General features: G+C 44.3%; 1 protein-coding gene across 3 annotated transcripts in view; it reads left to right on the top strand.

The window, feature by feature from the left end:
- The window catches only part of MICAL2 (microtubule associated monooxygenase, calponin and LIM domain containing 2), a 241,958-nt gene that overhangs the window by 168,745 nt on the left and 48,097 nt on the right, over nt 1–25,116 (top strand). For all 3 annotated transcript variants that reach the window (XM_010830618.1, XM_010830615.1, XM_010830616.1), the window contains 4 exons: nt 823–1,010; nt 4,618–4,689; nt 9,651–9,784; nt 11,838–13,182. In XM_010830618.1, coding sequence (XP_010828920.1) covers nt 823–1,010; nt 4,618–4,689; nt 9,651–9,784; nt 11,838–13,182 — 1,739 coding nt within the window. The remainder of the gene's footprint in view (nt 1–822; nt 1,011–4,617; nt 4,690–9,650; nt 9,785–11,837; nt 13,183–25,116) is intronic.

Below are 25,116 nucleotides of genomic sequence, written 5' to 3'. Positions count from 1 at the left end.
CCTCTCCTCAGCTTGGAGATGGTGGTCTTCTCACTTATGCGGCATTTTCCTTCTATGTATGAGTGCATGCTGAGTCACTTCATGGACACTCCTCTGTCCATGGGGATTCTCCAACCAAGAATACTAGAGCAGGTTGCCATGCCCTCCTCCAGGGAATCTCCCCGACCCAAGGATCAAAACCTGCATCTTTTATATCACCTGCATTGGCAGGCAGGTTCTTTACCACCTGGGAAGCCCCTTCCTTCTATGTATACCTGTGTCTAAATTTCCTTGTAAGGAAAATCATAAGGACTCCTGCCAGATTAGGCTTCCCTGGTGGTTCAGATGGTAAAGAATCTGTCTGCAATGCAAGAGACCCGTGTTTGATCCCTGAGTGGGAGAGATCCCTTGGAGAAAGGAATGGCAACCCACGCCAGTATTCTTGCCTGGAGAATCCCATGGACCAGGGAATCTAGTGGGCTACCATCCATGGGGTCATAAAGAGTCAGACATAACTGAGCGACTTTCACTTTCACCTGCCAGATTGGATTAGGGCCCACCCTGATGACCTCATTTTAAATTAATGACTTCTGTAAAGACCCTGTCTCTAGAAGCAGTCCCATTCCCAGGTACTTGGAGCTAGGACTTCTTATGAATCTGGGGGGACACAGTTCAGCCCAGAACCAAGCCAGAGGCTGGGTGCCAGGCACAGAGGTAACTAAACTACAGCCCATTCCCTGGAAGCCTTTTGTCTGATGGAGGCAGTGCTGGGCAGGGCACAGCGTGGTGGGGGATGGGGAGTGCAGGCCTCCAAGCTCACCTGTTCTGTCCCTCCCCCTCCAGCTCCGATGCAGAATTGGACCGTGGTGACAGTGAGGCCTCCAGTGTGGAGCCCTTTGATGAAAGACCCCAGCAACCGGAACTCCAGCTCCCACCCCTCCTGAAGCCCCTCACCCGGCACAGCTCCCTGAGGGAGGCCCTGCCCAGGGCAGTCTCTCCACACGACCTCGGGGAGCCCGAAGCTGAGCCTGGTGAGTAGAAAGCCTGCCTGGGAGAGAGACAGGCTTGCCTGACCCTGGGACACGGGGCCAGGAGTGGGAAAGGGGGACAGAGACTGACTGTCATAGCCAGTGTTTCCTCATGGAGGACCGTGGGACAGTACGTCTGGCCCTCAGGCTCAGAGGCGGTGGAGCTGGGACACTGGGTGTGAGGGGACTGGACGTAGAGCCAGCCTCCCTCTCCACAGGAAGCTTTGGAATCTCAAGTGGGAAGGTAGCAGAGGGGCCTGACTGGCTGTCGTGTGTCGCAGGGAGAGATAAGGGCTGGGGGATGGCCTAGGACCCTCTCGCCTGGAGCAGTCTCCTCTGTGAATATCTCCTGAGGGGCCCTCTGGCATCCCGTGGCCCACGAGGGAAGGTCCAGCTGCTGTTGGACCACAGGTAGCCCTGGGCAGCAGAGTTTCCTTGGGGGCAGCGCAGGGCCACTGTCAGTGCCTGGGGCCTGTGGAATGTGTGGTAACAAATGCCCTGTCACTGAGTGCTGTATTGGTCAAGGCTTTGCCTGTACATGGCACCACTTCATCCTCAGGATGACCCTGTGAGGTAAGTAGCGTGAAGCCCAATTTACAGGTGTACAAACGGACTGTTTTCCCAAGGACTCACAGCTTAGTGGGTGCTGGGCGCTCCACACTCTAAGAAGTAGTTGTCTTCAGCACTCCAGCTTGTTTTAACAAAGGTGGCCTCGGATTGAGTGTTCTGAGTTAGTCAAGAGTGACTGCTAACCCTTGGGTGTGAAGAAACAGGCTAACAGCAACTTGCCACCGTCAGGACCAATGGCCTGAGCGGCCCTGGGAAGAGCCGTAGCGCCACCTGTCCTGTGCTTCCCTCTGGTGGCCGAGAGCAGGACTTCCACGTGAACCTAGAAATGTTCTCGGGAGTAATGGTTTCACAGGAAGACCAGAGCTGGGGCTGGAATCCTGGAAACTGTGGGTTTACCCTCCCATGTGAGCTGTTTTTTAAAAGGACAAGTTGTCCTCCAAACACATTTGCTCAGGACCATTTGTGGTGCTATCCAGAGAGGATTAGCGCATGCAGAGGACAGAGGCTTGGGTACCGCAGGCCTCTCCCTCTCCCTGGGCTCCAGCCTCCTCAGTTACGTATACGAAGCCTGCCTGCCTTTCATTTCTTCCCTCCATTTCTTCGCTCTCCTCGATTGCCAGGGGATTTTAGGCAATTTACAAGAGAGGCATAAAACAAAATTGTGTGTCTCTGTATATGAAAGAGCGCCTCAAGATAAAGTCTCAAGATATCTATATATATGTGAAAGTGAAAACCAGTTTAGGAGGTATAGACCTCAGAGAGGCAGACCATGATCCTAAACTGTTGCTCTAGTGGGATTATTTGATACCAAGTTTTCCTGAAGCCATGGTTCAAATGGAAACAGACAATCATTTCTCATTATTCACAAGGGAAAAATACACTGGTTTGCAGCAGGTCTCAGTCCCACTTTTCCTAATGCTTCACCCTATGGAAATTTCCTGAGAGGGATATTCCACCATGTCTTGAACAATGGCTCTGCAGAAAGTGCAGCCATAGTTTTCCCAAGGCTGTTCTATGCAGCGCCCCTTGCTGGCAGGTAAGAGCATGACAGCGAAGCGTGACAGCTAGAGCGTTTCTCCCAGGATGGGGTGGAGTGGAGAGATCAAGGCAGTGTGGCCAGAGCATTTTGTTTGACAGTCCAGTTTAATTCCAGAATAAGAAACCTAGTAGACAGAAGTGGATAGACCTCATGACTTTCAAGCAATCTTCTGTCGGTTTTGTCTTCATCCATCGTAGTTTCCATCATTGCCAAGCAGACCACTTCGTAAGGTTACAATCTCGGACACAGTCTAAGTGCTGTGTTTTGTGTTGCTGGTTATGGTGAGTCTGCCACTGTAGCAGGTGATGTAGGGTTGACATCATGTTGCGGGTGTTATAGGGTTTCGTTAATCACACTTTTCACCTAGATAAATGGCTCAGAGTTTAGCTGAAGGGATGCTGAAAAATACCAGGACATCACTTTAAAAAGACTCCATTTGTACACCAAATGTACACCATTTGTACACCATGCTCAAAGCAGCATTTTTTACAATAGCAGGAAGGTTAATGACCCAAATGTCCATCAGCAGGTGAATGGACAAACAAATCATGCTATATCCACACAATGGAATGTTATTCATCTTTAAAAAGGAATGAAACTGCAACACATGCTATAACATGGATGGACCTGTAAGTTATTATGCTAGGGAAACTAAGCCACGAGACAAGTATTATATGATTTCACTTCTATGAGGCATCCAGAATAGTTCAAGTCATAGAGGCAGGGAGTATAGAAAAGTGGTTACTAGGGGCTGGGGGAAGAGGGTGGCTAGGGATTATTGTTTAATGGAGACAGGCTTTCATTTGGAATGAAGAACAGGTTCTGGAGATGGTGGAGGTATTGTTTGTACAATGATGCGAATGTACTTACTGCCACTCAACTCTACACTTAAAAATGGTTAACATGGAGATTTTAATATTATATATGTTTTATCACCTTTGAAAGGACTCTGGGACTGCCTCAGCTCATCAAGAAACCTATCGCCTTCTCAAAGTTTTTTAGCATAGAGCATGTCCATGATGATGGTTTAAAATAGAACTTGAGCCCTGTCTAATAGAGGTCAGAGAAAACACTCTGTAATGCTCCCCTAAAACACCATGTTCAGTGGTTCCTAAATAATACCATTTAAGAGGCAGGTTTCTAGGTTCCCTCCTTCAGAGACTCAGATGTCTTGAGTCTAGAGTGGGGCCCAATATCTGCATTTGCATAAGTGCCCCCAGATGCCGCCAGGAAAGAGGGCCACCACGGAGGCCAAATTTGAGGGTCCAGTGTGGGAATGGGATACATTTATATCCCGCTGCCCACTCTCAGGCCCCAAATGGCCAAGACCCATTTTTTCTGCCTGTGATGTTCATTTTGCTCAGCTGATTCTCAAGATCCAGCCCACAGCATCCTGCAAGTGTGTTTCCATTGGAACCAGGACAAGAGGAGGGGTCGTGGCCATGGATTGTACAGGGGTTCAGTTAAAATTGAAAGGGCTTGGGGACTCTGGGGGTAACACAGAAAGAGGTTGCTGTTTTCTGCAGCTTCCAGGCTTCAGTGAGAGCAGCTCTGGTTCCGCTATGACACAGTTGTGGCATTGATGTTAGACTTCAGCTTCAAAGAGCTGCTCTGCTAAAAAGATGTGTTATATATGCCTGTGTACATATAGGCATATATGTATACATGTATGTACATAAACATGTAAGTACACATGCTTATTACCAATGGGTGAGTTAGAATGATGGCACTTAATTTGAGATCTTTTCTGAAAGAGGGCATTACCTGGCCCCCAGCAGTGTCTCAATAACTGTTTGATGACTGAATGAATGAAAACTTGGAGGTGTGTGTTATAGACACAGGGACAGCCGGAGTAAAGGAAGGGGCTCAGTCAATTATGACCATGAGTCTATTAGCTTTTGGTAAATGGGCCATAGGAGACAACTCCCTATTTGTCCTATCCATTTAACAGACTCTTCTTCCCTCCTCATCTCCCCTGCCTTTTTCTTTTTCCCACCACAGCTCTGCAGCGGGCCAATAGTTTCCAGTGTCCAACTCCCAGCGAATACCAGAGTGGGAGAAGATTCCAGTCCAGTGAGTCATGAGCTCCCTGGGGAAGGTGGGGGCGGGCAGGAGCTGTCTGATTAATTCTCAGGGGCAGCTGTTCTCACTCCTCACATGTCCTCTCTGAACTGGCCTCCTGGATGTGAGGGGAAAGGAAAGAAATGTATGTTTGACTCTATTTCCGCTGCTCACTAGACAAAGCTCTTTCCAATGGATTTTCTACCTTCAGCGAGCCTTAGAACGTTACAACTGCACTTGAAAGGGACCCGAGCTCCAAGCTTCTTGAAACAAAGATGAAACTGTGGCCCAGGGGCTCTATACATTTTGGTTCAGTTCACTGGAATTGGGCTGGGGCTGTCAGCTTAACCTTGAGCAGTAGTGGGTAAAGCAATGAAAGAACACACACCGACACACACCCATCCACCCGCCCACCCCCTACTTCTTCTGAGCAGGCTACCAGGACCAGGACGTGCAGCAGGTGCCAAGGCAGCAGGCTCCCACTAGGGGGCGCAATGACTGCGCGCACGGTTGGCGACGTCCCAGGGCTAGCCCGCGCCTGGCGCCACCCTAGTTACCAAGCAGAGATTTCCCTCCCCAATCTTGAGAGCGGGCACGGACTCTTCATCTGATTCCAAGCCCATCGCTGCCCTCACACTCCCTCTCCAGACTTTGCTCTAAGAGAGATGGACCCAGGAAAGCCTTGGGTTAGACCAAAAAAAAAAAAATGAAGTTGGAATAAATAGCGTGCTAGTTTAGTTAACTTCTTCCTTCTGAGTCATCACTGACTCCTAGCCAGTGAGTCATTCTCCCCGAAACCCCAAGACCTGCAGCCCCTTTCCCTTGGGCCAGGCTGGGACAATGGGTACTTCTGGACCAGGGCCGCACACCTGGGCAGGCCTGAGAAGGGAAACGCTACCCACTCCAGTATTCTGAGACCAGGGAACAACCTAAAATGACTCTTGAGCCATTCTGTAGTTCCAGGCAGGGAAGGTAAGGGGGAGGAGGGAATTAACCTTCAGTGAAGGCCCAGGTCAGGCCTTTTTCACATGTTATCTCATTTACTTCCCCACCTCAACCTCTCCCCAGCCACGGGAATTCTACGGGTGGGTCGATTTGGGCACAGATTCTGTCCAGTGCTTCCAGCTTTCTTTACTGAGTGCTACTGGTGTGAGGGGTCCGTCCTCGCCCTCAAGGAGTCCTGGTCGGGCGGTGAGGGGTGGGGGGCGGTGGGAGCTGGGAGTCTGGTAGGTGACCCTCCCAGTAGGGTGGGGGATCCTGGAGGAGGCACAGGGGAGAGGAGACTGCTAAGCAGTGGCGTGGTTTCTCAGCTATGTCTTTAGTTAACCCAGGAGTATCAGCTGTTGCTTCTTAAATGTATATAAAAGCTGGTTTGAGAGCCAGCCTCGAGTTTGAATCATTTCTAGGGGCTAAGTGCTTAGTATGGGCCTGGCGCAGAGGAGGCACCCAGTCCTTGCTTACAGAATGAATAAATGAGTTAACGGAGGAACTAGCTAAAGAATCCGGGACCAAGCTGGTTAAACTGAGTGTAGGAGCAGAGAACATGACTTCAGCCTGAGCAGGCTCCACCCCTAGAGGGCACTCCAAGACTTTGGGAGGATTTAAGAATTGCCTACGCTCCAAATTTGGGGAAGCTGCACCCTGGGATCCCAGTCTTTGTGAAAATCTCCAGAGCCATCTTTCCAGTCATCTTCGTTGTGCCCAAAAGGAAACCCAGTAGGCAAGGCTGGTCCTGAAGAAGGGAGCAAAGCTTGGAGTACTGTCTCATCTATCCCTTCACTGGCTTGTTAAGGCTGGCTCGGGCCCCAGCCCCAGACAGGTGGATGGAGTGGGCTGTGTGCCTGCCCTTATCACTCTCCCCCAGCTGACCACACTCAGCAGAATGATCTCTAGGGTCAGAGGGAACTGCCTCTATTGCCAGAGGGCCCAAAGAAGAGGCAGCTGACCCAGGGAGGATATGGGAGGAGCTGCAATCTGGATTCTGGTCTGCTCATCAACCCCCTTTGCACAATGGGACTGAAAGGCCCAGTGGCACCCAGGATTGAGTCTCCCGCAGAGGTCAGGGCAGCCCCGGCTGGACCATGCCAAGGTTTCAAGCAAAACAAGAAAGGGCCAGCAAGGAAGGATGTGAGTTGTAAGTGAAAATGAAGCCTCTGGGCCCTGAGTTGCAGAAGTCCTGGCCAGGGTGGGTATGTGCAGTCTCCCCTGAAACACGTCAGCGGTTCAGCAATGCCTTTATTGGACACCACCTGTGTGCCTGGGAAGAAGGGAATGGAATTCATATTTAGCTACCATGTGGCATTTAGGGCTTCCCTGATAACTCCGTTGGTAAAGAATCCGCCTGCAATGCAGGAGACCTGGGTTCGATCCCTGGGTTGGGAAGATCCCCTGGAGAAGGGAAAGGCTACCCACTCCAGTATTCTGGCCTGGAGAATTCCATGGGCTGTATAGTCCATGGGGTTGCCAAGAGTCGGACACGATTGAGTGACTTTCACTGTTCACTGTGGCATTTACTTTGTGCTCTGCACTGAGCACCTCTTTTTAATCCCATTTTATTTCTTCAGCTTCCCCATGAAACGCTAGGCTTCCCAATTTTCAGATGAGAAACCTGAGGGTTACGTGACTCGCTCAGTACCAGCTGGGTGGCGTGGGTGTGAAGGGGGTGGTGTTCCAGGCTCCCCGGTACCATCCTCTGAGGGAACCCAAAGGCCTCAGTGGGTGAGATTTCCAGTCGCCTCTCAGCTGCGCTCTGGCGCCCCCTTCCTCTCCCAGACTGTGATTGGAATGGCAGGTGCGTTGCTTCCCCCATCTCCTCAGGGCCGCCTCCCAGTTCTGAGGCCTCACTCTTGAGGCCATGTGTGGAGAGAGACCCCACTCACTGGGTGGGGGTGGGAATTAGATGAAGAGAGGGGGGAGCTCCCAGGTCATGACCTTGAGAACCCCAAGGCTCTCCTGTCAGCTTGGTTCCCAAGGTGTCCTGACTCTGTATCAGAAGATTCCCAGATTGCTCCTCAGGGGAACAAAGAGGCAGTCTGTGGAGCTGAGGGCCCTTTGGGACAAGTTCAGGAGTTTGATTCAGGAGATGGCAGAAAGAGGAGAATGAGGGGGCGAGGAAGAGGAGGAGAAAGAATTTAGCAGGAATTTGGCAAGCCCAGGACAGGAAGCGCAGCAACAACTGACTCACAGCTTTTGCCTTTTTAGGCTCGAACCATCTAATTGTGGACTGATATGGGGGTTCGTTGGGGTGACAGGCAGGCCAGCCAGCTGCCCACCCCAACCCGTGTCAGCTCCTGGCAGCCAGTGTGGCCTTTGTCCCGAGCAGCTCCTTCCTGCCACTCTCAGACCTGTTTCCCTGAGTTACCTTTTCCCCCTGGAGCTCTTCCGTTGGGAAGCTTGCTGACCGTGTGTGTGGCCAGCTTTTCATAGCCCAGGCCTGGGATGCATGCTCCAACATGCTTGCACTTGAGAGAGGAAAGCAGGTCAGAGCACTAACAAACCCCCTATGTGGCTCCCTGGTGGTCTGGAAGGAGCTCCTCTTGTGGTGAGCTTGGGTTTGGCTTGGCCTGGATGGGTCCCAGAGGAGGGGCCTCTCAACCAAAGCTCTGGGGAAACTGAGGCCAGGGGATCATGTTAAGAAGCAAGCTGAAATCTCATGCCTTGGAGGGAAATGGAAATGGGTCAGCCGAGCAGCCAGAAGTAAGGATTCTGACAAGAATGGATAGACAGACAGGTGTTACTGCGAGGTTCCCTGGAGAACAGCCTTTATGTGCCTGGAGGGCTTACGGGAGAGCTGGCTGGGCTGGTGGGTCAGACACTTGATGGGTAAATCTGCAAGTGAGCATGGCATCTTCTGAATCCCTTTGAGGACTGGTTACTGAAATGGTGTGATAGGGAAAGAAAACTCTTGAGAGTTTAGGTTTGTTGCTGTTGAGTCGCTAAGTTCTTGTCCAACTCTTTTGTGACACCATGGACTGTAGCCCACCAGGCTACTCTGTCCATGGGGTTTCCCAGGCAAGAATACTGGAGTTACCATCTCCTTCTTCAGGGTATCTTCCTGACTCAAGGATTGAACCCACAACTCCTACATTGGCAGGCGGATTCTTTACCACTGAGCCAGCAGGGAGGCCCCGATTTAAGGTTCCTAGAGGGTACATGTGCACACGTGGTGCATGCACTCAGGAGAGAGAGGGAATGAGATTGATCTTGTAGGCGACATCTGTTAGAACTCAGTTGTAACTAGACTAATTGATTTCAGCTCCCACAGTTCAGAATGAGGCCCATCCTCAGTCCCAGGCACGCTCCTTTCTCCTGTCCATCTGAGCACATGCACTCTCTCTTGCTTGTTCCCTGACCAACAGGAGCTTGGCATGAACCCCACTCCATATGCTTCAGATGCTTTGATGCTCATTATGACCTCCCTCCCTCGAGTTCTCTTAACATGTCAGGCTGGCCATCTCATCCGAGAGCTGCTTTGCGCACCCGTGAGAGGAGGAGCCCTTTTCCTCAGCTGTGACTGCCTCTCCTGTGTTATCCCATCCATGCCCATGGCAAATGGTCCAGCCTCTTGTGGGAAGAGGCCTCAGGTGGCCTCTATATTGACTAAGAAATTTAATGCAGCCCCAGCCCCCCACCATGATGGCTTTAGGGCAGACATTAGAGGTAGATGTCCGTTTCCCAGAAAAACCCTAGAGACCCCTCTTCCCTCTCTCGGGAGCATTCTCTTGTGCGTGTGAGACATAGTGGTTCTTGGACTTTGCATCCTGGGACCTTCTTCCCCTAAGGAATCTGACACTCCTGCGCCTGTTCTTCCAAGTCCCAGGCTCTGGGCTCAAGGGCCTCTGAACTGGTCTCCAGCATCTTCCTCTCCTGACTCAATTTATAGAGTGGAGCTTCACTGATAAACCTCCCCTTTTCTTGATAAAATAAGGAAAAGCCACAACTCTGTAATGGAGAGCATATTCTTTCCTTGGTAGATTTCATGCCAGTGAACAGCAAAATGACCGTGTCGCCTCCAAAGCAAGCTTGTCCTCCCCCGCCTTCTCCTTCTTCACCCTCTTCTTCCTCGATTGGTGACCTGAATGCCTTGGACAGTCCCTCCCTGCCTCAGGTAAGAGCCCTCAGGGCCCTGCACAGGCGTGAGGATGATGCCTGTACTCCCCCTACTTCCACACTGAGCTCTGGATTCCTAGCATCCTTAGGTCACCCCAGTTGCAAAGCCAGGGCCAGAGAGATGCTCTGTCAAGAGCCCACCCCAGGCTTCTTCATTTGTACCTTTCACAAAAATGCACTCTGCTCCTTCTCAGTCACCAAGGGCATAGCCAGCCACTCACTCACTCGGCAGACTTTACGAGGCCTGGAATCTGGGCTGGACTGTGGGGTGCAGAGATGCTCGGGCTTATGCTCTGCCCTTGATGACCTCACAGAGGGTGTTGAGGAGCTGGCAGCTATAGGGTGGCAGGTACAGAATGGAGAGCGCCTTTGGTCGCAGCTGAGAACCTTGAACAAGGGGTCGAAGAATTGATGCTTTTGAACTGTGGTGTTGGAGAAGACTCTTGAGAGTCCCTTGGACTGCAAAGAGATCCAACCAGTCCATTCAAAAGGAGATCAGTCCTGGGTGTTCTTTGGAAGGACTGATGCTAAAGCTGAAACTCCAATACTTTGGCCACCTCACGCGAAGAGTTAACTCGTTGGAAAAGACTGATGCTGGGAGGGGTTGGGGGCAGGAGGAGAAGGGGATGACAGAGGATGAGATGGCTGGATGGCATCACTGACTCGATGGACGTGAGTCTGGGTGAACTCTGGGAGTTGGCGATGGACAGGGAGGCCTGGCATGCTGCAGTTCATAGGGTCGCAAAGAGTCGGGCACAACTGAGAGACTGAACTGAACTGAACTGAGAACCTTGGAAGCAACATCCCGCTTGAATAGAAAATGGCATCACTGATATAGACAGGATTGGACTCTTTCCTTCAGTATGAATCTATCAAGCCTCTGTTACCTGCCAGAGCCTGTTCTAGACTCTGGGAAGTAGAACATCCAAGACAGAATATTTCATTCTCCTGAGGAGCTCCTGTTCAATGACCAGAGCTCTGGGCAGGACACAACCATTCCTTCTAAAGTCTGTTATGTTCTCCCTCTGCCAAGGGCCAAGCTCCTGAATGCTGGCAATGATTGATTGCCTTCTCAATGGTGAGGCATGAATCAGATTTTAAAGGGTCCTCGTGCAGTCGCTAAGTCACGTCTGACTCTTTGACCCCATGGACTGCAGCATGCCAAGCTTCCCTGTCCTTCACTGTCTCCTGGAGTTTGCTCAGACTCATGTCCATTCAGTGATGCCATCCAACCATCTCATCCTCTGCTGCCCCCTACTTCTCCTGCCCTCAATCTTTCCCAGCATCAGGCTCTCTTCCTAAGAGTCGGCTCTTTGCATCAGGTGGCCAAATTATTGGCGCTTCAGCCTCAGTCCTTCCAATAAATATTCAGCATTGATTTCCTTTAGGATTGACTCATTTGATCTCCTTGCTGTCCAAGGGACTCTCAGGAGTCTTCTCCAGCACCACAATTCAAAGGCATCAATTCTCTGGTGCTCAGCTTTCTTTATGATCCAATTATCACCTCCATACATGAAAAAGCATAGCTGAAAGGGTTATTGAGAGATCCCAGAGTCTTTCCTGCCACCACAGTTCCAAGCCAGAGGGTAGTTGTCTCTCTTTAATGGTCTCCAATGAAAAAAGTCTTGGTTTCTTGGTTGTTGGAGGACCATACCTATGGATAGAATATGCCTGTTGGTAGGGACCATAGCTGAGCCTCCGGATGTGCCTGGCCCCACCCATATGGGCCAGGCTAGCCCTGCCCTCACTGGTCAGGGAGCTTGTCAAAGACTTTGCCTTCCCTCTGGCTTTCTACCCACCTAATCTAAGAATCAGGTAAGCCTTTGATCAGTGATATGGAGGCTCTGGGCCAATTCTAGCCCATTCCGAGATAGCCACTTAGAAGGAAGAGTGGCCCTCTGAAATCACCCTAGACAGAATTCTTTTTGACTTTGGGTGTCTGAGATCTGAAGAGAGGAAGGGAGGGGGCTGTGGGATGCGATGCACCTTCCTCATGTAAGTGAATGGTGGGAGCTTCTAAATCACTGCTGGGTTTTGCCTGTCCCTTCCAGGTGGCAGTTTCCAACACCGCCTCACAAATCTCCAGAGGTCACTGCAGTCCATCCACCCCCATCTTTCTGAGGCGTGCCAAAGCCCATGGACCACCCAAGGATCTCCCCCTGCGTCTGCCTCGTGGGCAGGTACTGGAGCGGACAGAATACTGCCTGGTGAGGCCTGGTGGAAATGGCCTCCAGAGCTCCAGGCCACCCAGCCCTACAGAGATGGCTTCTGATGGGTGTCAGGAGGCAGTGGCCCCTCCTAGGGACATCAGAAGCATCCACAGAGGCCCACACCCCGTTGAAGGGAAGGACAGGTGCTTGCCAGACCACCCACTGTCTCCCTGGGCTGGAGAGGAGCCTGGAGAAGGGAGTACCAGACCCAGGAGGGTAGAGGATGGTGGGTTAGAGCTGGCAGAGGAGAAGTCAGGCTTAAAGAAGTTGGTTCTCACTCCGGAGCAGAAGACTTGGTTGTTGGATTGGAACGACTCCAACCTTGAGAACTTGTACCTGGAAACCGGAGCACGACTTTCCCAAAAGAGCACTAGAAATGGTTCAGGAGGCCATGTGCTGAAACCAGTCCGCCCCTTGCTGCTTCCTCTGGCAGAGAAAGAGACCTTGCCAGCCCCGAGACAGTCTCAGGAGAAGATGGGGGCCCCAGCTGAACGGGCTCCTGGGGAACGAAGCATGGCCCCACCCAAGTCTCCACTGCGGCTTATAGCCAACGCCATCCGGAGATCCCTGGAGCCGCTCCTCCCCAACTCTGACAGTGGGAGGAAGGCCTGGGCCAAGCCAGAGTCAAAGACTTTGCCCACCAGCCCACCTCATGCTTACACTCGCTCATTCAGCTTTCGGAAAAGCAGCTCCAGTAAAGACAGCGATCAGCCATCCCCCAAGAGAGACGTGGCAAGCAAGGCCTCAGCCTTCTTTTCCCTGGGCTCCCCGACTTCAAGGACTGCCCAGCCCTCAGCCCCGAGCCCTCCTGCCCCCGCCCTTTGCACTCACAGTTTGCCCAGCTGGTCATCCAAGGTGTTTCCTGCACTTGTGCCCCCACCCTGTGGCAAGATGGAAGATGTCCCCACACTCCTGGAGAAAGTGAGTTTGCAGGAGACAGTCCCAGATGCTTCCAGGGTTCCCAAGAAAAGGACCTCACTCTTCTCCTTCAGACTCAAAGACAAATCTTTCGAGAGTTCCCTCCAAGAATCTGGACCAAGAAAGGACTCCCAAGACCTCTTCAGCAGCCCCAAGGGGAAGGTGCAGCCCATGGGCAATGCCCAGCCCCCAGAGAAGCAGGGGCAGCCAATCAGTAGCACCTGCCTGGGGCAGAGGGTCCATCCTCTTTCTCCAGAGAAAGATGCAAGTAAGTGCTTCTTTCCTAGCAAAAGTCTCCCATTCGTGCGGGGCAGTTAGTTATCCTTATTGTATTAATAAGTAGCCATCTTTCACCTCATTTTGCTTCTCAAATTCTGACAAAAGTAGGAAAACTTGAGTTTGGAAAATTTGGAAAAAAATCTGAAAAAAATTAAATTTGAAATTATTTGTATAAAGTTTTGAAAGAGACAAAGTATCAACCATAATTCCTCCTCTTTCTCACTCATTGACCATATGAATATTTTTCACATATTTTGTACGTAAAATTTTATATCTTTTAAATCAACATTCAACATAGATATTAAGTCAATTACCTTATATTCTACACAAATGTGGTTTAATGGCTGTAGAATATTCTATAGTGTATATGTTATTTAATGAACTATTTTCTTATTAACTTATATATTTTATATGAATATATTTTTATTTTATATATGGTATTGAATGAAAATTTTCTGCACATAGCTTTTTCTTTCCTTTTAATGACATTTTTAGGATAGTTTCCAAGAAATGGGATTTCTAGTTGAAAGTGTGAATTTTTAAAGATTCTTAACTGACACCGACAAATTATTTTTTAAAACAGAATTACATGGGTAAAGACTTCATAGGTTCTCTCTGTGTTATTTCTTACAACTATACGTTGTAAATTTTAGTTAAAACAAGGGAAAGGGACCAGTTTATATTTCACCATTAATGATGGGAGTACCTTTTTCACAACACCATCACCTGCATTAAGTATCATATTTTTTCTATGTTACTATTTTACTAGTCAAAAAAAAATTGGTGTCTCTTTTAAACTTGTGTTTTTTTAATTACTAGCTTAAACATATTTATGTATATTTGGCTACCAGTGGAACCTTGGGTTTTTTAAATATTTAAATATTTGTATAATTTTAAAATTATAAAATTATTTAATATATCAATAGATCAGAATAATTTAACAATAAAGAAATATTTTTAGAATGTAACGTGTAATCTCTCACCCTGCTCTCCTCCTTGCAGTGGGGGTACTTACCCTTAAATAGTGTAAACAACATGATTTCTTTTTTGTTATTGATATTTGTTTGATTGCTTTAAACAAACTGATTCTACTGTCCCTATTGTTGAGAACTTTATTTTTTTTAACTTTTAAAAAATTTAACTTTTATCTTGGAACTTCAGTTTTCAAGCAAAAATTATTTCTCTTCTGGCACTTTAATCAAAAAGCTGTGTAAGTCAGGGACTTGATTTTGGTCTATTCTAAAACCAGATTAAGTAGAGAGTCTGTTGCCTAAAAAAAAAAAAAAAAAAGCTGTATTGATTAACAATAGACTTTATTTTCAGCAAATTCAGGATAAATATGGACAGACCGGAATGTAACTCTGCCCTTTTTATTACATCGTAAACTTCAATGCGTTGTGCATTTTTTGATAATACATTCACATGGCTCAAAATAAAAGGGTACAAAAGGCATAAAATGAATAGTCCTATCTTCTGTCTCTGTCCCTAAGTCATCCAGGTCCTATCCCTGATGACAGATACTGTTATCAGGTTCTTGGGCATTCTTCCAGACAGAATTTATGAATAAATGAGCAAATTTACATATCATATTCTTTCTTTTTCCAGAATTAATAGCATGCTATTGTATTGTACACACTGTTTGAACTTTTAATTTTATTTTGGAGGTCAATCTGTACTGGTACATAAAGAACTTTCTCCTTCATTTTATGGTTGCATGGTATTCCATTGTGTTGATGTGTTCAATATCATAATTGATGTAGCCAGTCCCCTATGGTGGAAAGTTTAAGCATTTCAAATCTTTTGCTATTGCAAACAGTGCGACGATAATGAAGAACTTGGGCCATTTGACATATGTGTAAGTTTGGACAAATTTCTAGGAACGGAAATGCTAGAACAAAGCATGTATGAATTGAGAATTTTGATAGATATTGACAAATTGTCCTCCATCAAAATTGGGCTGGTTCACCCTTCCAGCAGCAGAGAATGAGAGTACTGTTTCTACACTTGCGCTAACCACTGTGTTACCCAACTTTAAAAAAATCTTTACTAACCTGACTGGCAATAGATAGTCTTTTCATATAATAAAGAATCATTTGTATTTCCTTTTCTGTGAATTGTTGTTTCTTTATCTTTTTTTCTGTTGGGTTGTTGGTATTTTTCTTGATATTATGTAGGGGTTTTATGAAAAGGGACATTTAGCTTTTTTCTTGTGATATAAATTACAAGTGCTTTATCCAGCTTCTTGTTTGTGCTTAACTTTGTTTATGATGATTTTTGTCACATGAAGTTTTAATTTTATATAGTAGTTGTAGCAATTTTCCATTTTATCACTTTTGAACTTTAAGTTTATACTGATTCAGAAAGAATTTTTTTCTAAGTTTATAGAAGAATCTTCTTACAGTTTGTTTTAGTCTTGTTTGTTTTAAATTTTTTACATTTATATGTTCACATGAAGAAATTACCCTAGTATAAATGTGAGCTATGAATCCAACCTTCTTTTTTTATTATGTCTCTTTGGTTACCCTAACATAGTTCAGCAAATAACTCATCTTTTCCTCTCTTATGTGAGATAACATCTTTATCGTATATCTGATTCCTGTACTTGGACTGATTTCCACACCATCTATTACCTTCTCTTGAGTTGTCTGTTATATATCAGTACCACACTGTTTTAATTATTTTCCTTTATATATTTATACATTTAAAATTTTCTATATTTTACCATCTGGTAGGAAGAGAATTCTATTACTGATCTTCTCGTTCAAAACTTTCCTGGCTCTCCTTGTTTGTTTGATATTCTATATGGACTTAGCGTTAGCTTGTCTATGTCCCTAAAAAATCCTAAAGAGTATTTTTATGGAATTAACTTTACAAACTAACTCGGAATCTAGTTACAATCTTATGATATGAATTGTCTTTCCGTTTGCTCATATCTTTTTTTATGACCCTCTGGAATATTCTAAACTTTACATCATATAGATCTTACATATTTATTGTTGTTTATTACTAGATATGTTCATTTTTGTTGCTATTATAAATAAGATAGTTCCCATTTTATCTTCCTACTAGTGAATATATGAAAGTTATTGATTTCTATATAGTAATTTTCCACCCATCCATTTTTACTGAATTCTCTTTGCTTAAAAATGCTTTTTAATGACTTCTTCTGGGTCCTACCCAAATATACAATTATAACTCTACAGATGATAATTTTGCCTCTTTTACATTATGTACCACTAACATATGTTGTTTCCTCGTTTCTTTGGTTTCCACAATCTCCAGAACAGTATTAAGGTAGTGATATGGTTCCCATATTCTTAACTTTAATGAGAATTCATCTCATTAAATGTTTTCCCATTTAAGCATAGTGCTGGCTTCTGTGTTGACACAGATATATTTATTCATATTGAGAAAATAGCCATCTAGTCCTATTTTTTAAAGTATCTTAAATCATGAATGGATGTTCAGTTCAGTTCAGTTACTCAGTCGTGTCCGACTCTTTGCAACCCCATGAATTGCAAGACGCCAGGCCTCCCTGTCCATTACCAGCTCCCGGAGTTCACCCAAACTCATGTCCGTTGACTCGGTGATGCCATCCAGCCATCTCATCCTCTGTCATCCCCTTCTCCTCCTGCCCCCAATCCCTCCCAGCATCAGGGTCTTTTCCAATGAGTCAACTCTTTGCTTGAGGTGGCCAAAGTATTGGAGTTTCAGCTTTAGCATCAGTCCTTCCAGAGAACACCTAGGACTGATCTCCTTCAGAATGGACTGGTTGGATCTCCTTGCAGTCCAAGGGACTCTTAAGAGTCTTCTCCAGCACCACAGTTCAAAAGCATCAATTCTTCGGTGCTCAGCTTTCTTCACAGTCCAACTCTCACATCCATATATGAACACAGGAAAACCCATAGCCTCGACTAGACGGACCTTTGTTGGCAAAGTAATCTCTCTGCTTTTGAATATGCTATCTAGGTTGGTCATAACTTTCCTTCCAAGGAGTAAGCGTCTTTTAATTTCATGGCTGCAGTCACCATCTGCAGTGATTTTGGAGCCCCAAAAATAAAGTCTGACACTGTTTCCACTGTTTCCCCATCTATTTCTCATGAAGTGATGGGACCAGATGCCATGATCTTCGTTTTCTGAATATTGAGCTTTAAGCCAACTTTTTCACTCTCCTCTTTCACTTTTATCAAGAGGCTTTTTAGTTCCTCTTCACTTTCTACCATAAGGGTGGTGTCATCTGCATATCTGAGGTTATTGATATTTCTCCCAGCAATCTTGATTCCAGCTTGTGCTTCTTCCAGTCCAGCGTTTCTCATGATGTACTCTGCATATAAGTTAAATAAGCAGGGTGATAATATAGTTGAACTTTATTAAATGTCAGCAAATTTGAGACGATTGCATACTTTTTTTCTCCATAGTTTAATTAATATTATGAGTTATGTAATAGATTCACTGATATTGAGCCATCTTTGCATTGCTGAAATATGACCATTTGGTCATGATATCTTATTATTTAATATATTTTTCAATCTGTTTGCTAATATTTTATTTAAGATTTACATCATATTCATAGTAAGAATAGCCTTTACTTTACTTATATCACATTTATGTGACTTCTTTTTGTGCTGTTTAGAATAAGGTGGAGTAGGGAATTCCCTGGTGGTGCAGTGGTTAGGAATCCACCTTCTAATGCAGGGTACATAGCAGGAAACTAAGATCCCACATGCTGGAGGACAATTAAGTCACAACTACTGAGCTCCTAAGCCACAATTAAGACCCGATGAAGTCAAAAATAGATAATAAATAAATATTTTCTTGAATTTGGGATAAATGTGTTTTTCTGATTTATTTATCATGGAGACCTTCATTAATTTATATTCCTTAAAGAAATAATGTGAATTCCTTACCTTAGAACAGAATGGAAATGCGAAGAAAGGAATTAGGTTAAGGCTGACCAGCTCTGAAAATAATACCTGTACCCATTGTTATTTCAATAGCCAGGACATGGAAGTAACCTATATGTCCATCAACATATCAATGGATAAAGAAGATGTGGCACATATTTAATGGAATATTACTCAGTCACAAAAAGAAATGAAATTGTGCCATTTGCAGAGATATGGTCATGAAAACAGTCTTTATTGACCTAGAAGCTGTCATAAAGAGTGAAGTAAGTCAGAAAGAGAAAAATAGATATCATATATTAACATATATATGTGGAATCTAGAAAAATGGTACAAATAAACTTATTTGCAAAGCAGAAATAGAGACACAGACATAGAGAACAAACGTACAGACAGCAAGGAGGGAATGGGGTACTGGGATGAACTGGGAGATTGGGATTGACCTACACACACTGTGTATACACCCAATATATAAAGAGGGGCTTCCCTGATGGTTCAAGCAGTAAGGAATCTGTCTGCAATGCAAGAGATCCAAGAAGCCACGGATTCTATCCCTCGTTTGGAAAGATGCCCTGGAGGAAGAAATGACGGCCCACTCCAATATTCTTGCCTGGAAAATCCCACAGACTGAGGAGCCTAGTGGGCTACAGTCGATGGGATGGCAAAGAGTCAGTGACGACTGAGTATGCATGCACAATGCATAAAATGAATGGCTAATGAGAGCTTACTGTACAGCACAGGAAATGCTACTCAGTGCTCTATGGTGACCTAAATGGGAAGGAAATACAAACAAGAGGCGATGTATGCATATGCATGGTTGATTCATGCTGCTGTACAGTAGAAACTAATACAAAGTGTAAAGCAACTATACTCCAATAAATTTTTTTTTAAAAAAAGAGCTTTGTGTTTCTGAGGTCTTCTTAAGTCAGTATCCTAAGAATGTAAAGATTTTACCTACTCTATTAAATTAGGTCCATTTAGTTTCCTTGTATTTCCTTGCCCTTGCCCGCCCACCAAACACACACACACACACACAGACTCACACTCAAAGCTCAGTTTACATTTAACTTGCTACTGCACGCTTCCATAAAGTGTAGAGAGAACCAGTATTCAAACGGAAAGTGAGAAACTTTCAAAACCTCAAATTTATGATCACTTGAATAAAAGCCAACTGAAATTTAATTTTTCTTATTTTTACAACATATTTTGCCAAACTAATGTAGACATAAACCTCTCAGTCTTTAAGTTACTTTGGGGCATAGACTAATTTCAAGCACTTTCTGCCAGTGCCAGTTTTATACCAACAATTTTAATACTAATTATTGTTCCTATATGTAATTGAACAAAGCACCCGGAGAACCTATTTTAAAATTTTTGTGTAAAATATTTATTGCAGTATAAAATACATATACAAATATTAAGTGCACAACTGATGAATTTTTGCAAAGTGCACATTTGTGTAGTCACCTTGGAGATCAAGATGTAGAAGACTTACCAACATTCAGAAGCCTTCGTCAGGTGTCTCCTCAAATACACGTGCCACCCAACAAAAATACCATCTGACTTCTGTCATCTTAGGTTACTTTTGCAGTTTTTTGACTTGATAAAAGTTGCATTGTTCAGTCTTGTGGTAGACAAAATTCTGGGAGGGCCCCATGCTGCCTGCCTCCCACATACTTGCCCTGTATAATCTCACTCTCTTGAGTTTGGTAAGATGTGGATATGATGGATCTCATTCTGCTGCTTAACTTATGGGATTTTGCAAATGTGATTACATTTCAGACCAATTGAGTTTGAGTTCATCAAAAGGGAGATGAGTAGGCCTAACTTAATTGGGGCTTCCCTCATGGCTCAGTTGGTAAAGAATCCCCAGGTTGATTCCTGGGCTGGGAAGATCCGCTGGAGAAGGGATAGGCTACCCACTCCAGTATTCCTGGGCTTCCCTTGTGGCTCAGCTGGTAAGGAATCCGCCTGCAATGTAGGAGACCTGGGTTTGATCCCTGGGTTGGGAAGATCCCCTGGAGAAGGGAAAGGCTACCCACTCCAGTATTCTGGCCTGGAGAATTCCATGGACTGTAAAGTCCATGCGGTTGCAAAGAGTCAGACACGACTGAGCGACTTTGACTCACTTCACTCACTCACTTAGTCGGATGAGAACTTAATAAGAGGCTGGGCCCTTCTGAAGTCAGAAATTCGAAGCATGAGAAAGACATGGTCCTGCTGGCCTCAAAGGAGTAAACTGTCATTGTTGTGAGAGGGCTTGTAAGCAAAAGGCCTCAAGGAACTATAGCCAGCTGACGGCTAACAAGAAACGGACTCCGTGTCCTACAACCACTAGGAACTGGATGCTGCCCACAACCTGAATGAACTGGAAGAGAACTCTTAACTGCAGAGGAGACCCCAGCCCAGTGGATACTTCAACTGCAGCTTGTGAGACACTGAGCAGAGGACCCAGTGGAGCCAGACCTGTACTTATGACCTACACGGCTGTGAGATCATCAGTGGGTGCCATTGTAAACTGCTACACTGGTGGTCACTGCTCCCACAGCAATGGAAAACTAATACAAGTGTGTGCTCTTTGGGGCCTGCCTTCTTTCATTAAACATTATGGGCAGAGCAGGGGGAGGCAGGGATCCGTGTCCATCTGCATTGCAGTGGTTCCCACTTTTCCGCCCCTGCGTTTTATGCTCTTGTATGAATATGCCACTCTTTATTGGTGCGTTCTGATGCTGGGCACTGAGGTCGTTTCCAGTTGTGAAGAACGCTGCTTTCAGCATCCCTATACATATTGACGGAGAAGGCGATGGCACCCCACTCCAGTACTCTTGCCTGGAAAATCCCATGGATGGAGGAGCCTGGTAGGCTGCAGTCCATGGGGTCGCTAGGAGTCGGACACGACTGAGTGACTTCACTTTCACTTTTCACTCTCATGCATTGGAGAAGAAAATGGCAACCCACTCCAGTGTTCTTGCCTGGAGAATCCCAGGGACGGGGGAGCTTGGTGGGCTGCCATCTATGGGGTCGCACAGAGTCGGACACGACTGAAGTGACTTAGCAGTAGCATACATATTGTTTCTGTTGGGTATTGTCAAAGATAAAGCCAGATACTAGTTAGAATGGTAAGGACAGAGTTTAATTAGTAATTTGGTGTCACAGTGGGGAAGAGAATTCAGCATCAACTGAACTCAGCTTTGATTTTGCCAGAGGTGGCTAGGTGTGTGACAGGGAGAATGAGGGAGTAGCAAGAGGGATAAGTGGGGTCTCAGGAGAGACGGGGAAGTGAGAAATCCCATAGGGTTCCTTAGTGTAAATGCTTTTTACTTAGCTGGGTCTGTTAGCTGGCAGAGATTGAAGTTAGGATTCTGTCCTCCCCCAGAAACTGGAAGACAGGCCCTATCCTTCCTGATAATTGCATTTGAAAGGGCTGGCTTTCTGGTCCTCCTCAGTGGTAGGAGATACATATACCTCTCAAAGGGACAGGTGAAAGATGGATAATTGTAAGCCCATTTTTTAGTAAAGGCTCTAAGAAAAGATGGTCAGGAGTCTATAAACAGATGTTGGCTAAAATGAACAATAAATTCATCAGTCTTGAGTTTTCTCAAGCAAGGACTTTAAGAGGGACTGAGCTGTTAGAAACCGTCAGTGTTTAAGACTTTGCCATGCAGGAAGAATCGGGTATGCTAAACTATTTGTGTTGAGAGGATAGTTACTAAGGGCCAGGGTTGAGGTCTAGTTGAGAAGAGGGCTCAAGGGAGCTTGGCTAGAGTGTGGTCGAAGAAAGAGAATCATCATCAATATGTTCGAGTACCTGGGAGTGAGTTGCGAGGTCCTGGGACTAGGCGTGATTGCTTTGCTTCAGCAGATACTGTCAAATGGTTTTCTAAAGTGAATGTACCAATATATACACCCTCCAGCAGGAAATGAGAACTCCCCTTCACCCATATCTTTACCAATACTCTGTAGTCTCAGTTTTGTTTTGTTCATGTCACTATTTTTATGGGTGTGGGATGGTATCTCATTATGATTTTAATTGGCCTTCACTTGATAATGATGTTGTGCTACTTTTCACATGCTTATGTATTGACAGATATTTTCTTATATGAGGTACCTATTCAAGGCTTTTGTCCATACTTTCACTGTGTAGTCAGTCCCTTCCTGATTAGTTTGTAATCTGTGTAGACTCTGGATATAAACCCTTTGTCAGATATATATATATATATTAATATTTTTTATACATTATATAAAATATCTCCTCCCACTTTTTGACTCACTTTTTCATTCTCTAAAGATGTTTTTGATAAACAAAGACATGTATTTTAATGAAGTCAAATTTAACAGTATTTTCCCTTATTGCTGATTTTTGCTTCCTATTTATGAAATCTTTCCCTATTCTGAGGTCACAAAGATACTGTTGTATGTTACCTTCTGGAACTGCACTGTCTAGTATGGTACTCACTCTTCACACTAGAGAATAGCTAGTGTGAGTGAGGAATTGAATTTTATTGAATATTAATGGATTTAAATTTTGCAACTGAAGCAATATAAAATATCTTTCTATTCGACTCAACTTTTTTCTTTTGATAGGATTACATTTCACTTTAACTATTAAAAATGCATTATCTAAATCAAGATATGCTATAATTATAAAATATGCACCAGATCCTGAAGTCTTAGTATGAATGAAATAATCTAAAAGATCTCAATATTTTTATATTGATTATACATTGAAATGATAACATTTTTGAAATTTGAGCTAAACATAGGATTAAGATTAATGTCATCTGTTTATTTGTGCATTTTTTATTGTGGCTACTAGAAAATTTCAAATGGCATACATGGCTCACATTGGATTTCTATTGTCCAACTTTGCTAGAGAAGCTTTATTATTTTATCTTTTATAAATAAATCTGTGACCAACATAGCATAGATGTTGGTATATTCTGAGAAGTAGGGTGAGCATTTATTTTTTCCCATGCTGCTATCCAGTTGATTCAGCAGCATTTATTAAAAAGGCCCTCCTTTGCCCTCACTTCGTTGTAGTGACACTTGTCATAAATGAAGCAGGTTCAGTTTTGAAACTTCTCTTCTCTTCCACTGGTTTGTCCATCCTCGCACCTGAATCGCACCGTTTTCATTATGTGGTTTTATAATAAATCTTCATAGTCTGAAGTAAATTTTCCACTTTGTTGTTCTTCAAGATTGTTTGATATTCTTGGCCTTTTGCATTTCCGTATGACTTACAGAAGCAATTCATCAATTTCCACAAAAATATTTTCTGGGCATATGACTGGTATTGCATTGGCTGCAGAGATAAATTTAGAGAGAATGAACATCTTTGCAATATTAAGCCTTCCAATTCATGGACATAATACATTCCTGAAGACTTCTGCAGTTTCTGTCAGTGTTTTGTAGTTGCGGTAATCTGGCACAATTTTCATTACATATATGCCCAGTATTCAATATTTGTGTGTGCAGTTATAAATGATACAGTTTTAAACTGATTAAGTTAGAGACATTTGATAACTTTAGAATATTGTCTTCAGATCTAAGAACACACTATAACCCGCTATTTAGTCAGAGTTCTTAAAAATTCTGGATATAAGTCCTTCATCAGATATATGTTTGCAGATATTTTCTCCAAGCTGGTCAATTGTTTTTTCAATTTCATCATCATCCAAAAAAATAGAAGCTTTTAATTTGATGAAGACAAATTAATTAATTTTTTTATAATTTGAGTTAGAGTTAAGAAATCTTTATAAACCCAGAGTCACTAAGGCTCTCTCCTATGTTTCCTCTCAGAAATTTTACAGTCTTTAGCTTTGGAGCTTGTCTATAATCCAATTCTAATTAATTTTGTATAGTATAAATAAAAGTCAAAGTTTTTGACCATGGTTATCCAACTGTTACAGTCCCACTTATTAAAAAGACTGTTCTTTGCTCATTGTGTTACTGTAGCATCTTCACAGATAATCAGTTGACTATATGTGTATGGGTTTACCACTGCACTTTCTACTCTATTTCATTAATCTGTATGTTTATCCCTACATTCTCCTGACTGCTATAGCTTCAGAGCAAGTCTTGCAAACACATAGTGAGAGTCTTCCAATTTTGTTCTTAAATATTATTTTTGCTATTCTCGGTTTTCTGTGTTTCCAAACAGTTTAGCTTGTCAATTTCTACCAAATAAGCCTACTGGGATTTTGACTGAGGCTGCTTTTAATCTATAAATAATTTGGGAACAGTTGGGACCTACCGAGTCTTTCAGTCCATGGTGATGGAATATCTCTCAGGTTTTCTTAGGTTTCAGTGTGTACTTCCGGCACACGTTTTGCTACATGTATTCCTTAAGACAACTGAACAATAATGTTCCTTGGGAGTTTCATACTTTGTTGTTGCTGCTATTATGTGTGGAACGGCCTTCTTAATTTTTATTTTCAGTTGTTGTTTGGTCACTAAGTCATGTCTGACTCTGTGACCCCATGGATTACAGCCCACCAGCCTCCTCTGTTCACCACTGTCTCCTGGAGTTTGCTCAAATTCATGTCCATTGAGTTGGTGATGCTATCTAATTGTCTCATCCTCTGGCACCCACTTCTCCTTTTGCCTTCAATCTTTCCTGCATCAGGGTCTTTTCAAATGGATTGGCTCTTTGCATCAGGTCGCCAAAGTTTTGGAGTTTCAGTTGCTAATATATAGAAACACACTCAGCTTTTTATGTTGTGCTTGCTGAACTCTCTTATTATTCTAGTAGATTTTTTTGTGAGATTTTCTACATACATAATGATGTTGTCTGAAAATAAAGACAATTTGACATCTTCCTTTCTAGTTTGTATACCTTTTATTTAATTTTATTATTCTGCCTGGGATCTCCTAAATAGAAGTGGAATGCTAAATAGTGCATTGTCTTTTTAACCCAGTATCAGAAGGCTTGTATTTCACTACTAAATATATTATTTGCTATAGATTATTTATTGATTTTTATATTAATAATTGCTATTATTATTTATTGATTTATAACA

Source organism: Bison bison, unplaced genomic scaffold, assembly GCF_000754665.1.
Source record: "Bison bison bison isolate TAMUID 2011002044 unplaced genomic scaffold, Bison_UMD1.0 scf7180017864518, whole genome shotgun sequence".
In the NCBI taxonomy this organism is placed as follows: domain Eukaryota; kingdom Metazoa; phylum Chordata; class Mammalia; order Artiodactyla; family Bovidae; genus Bison; species Bison bison.
The sequence above is the reverse complement of the archived record's forward strand: the minus strand, read 5'-3'. Positions and strand labels throughout refer to the sequence as shown.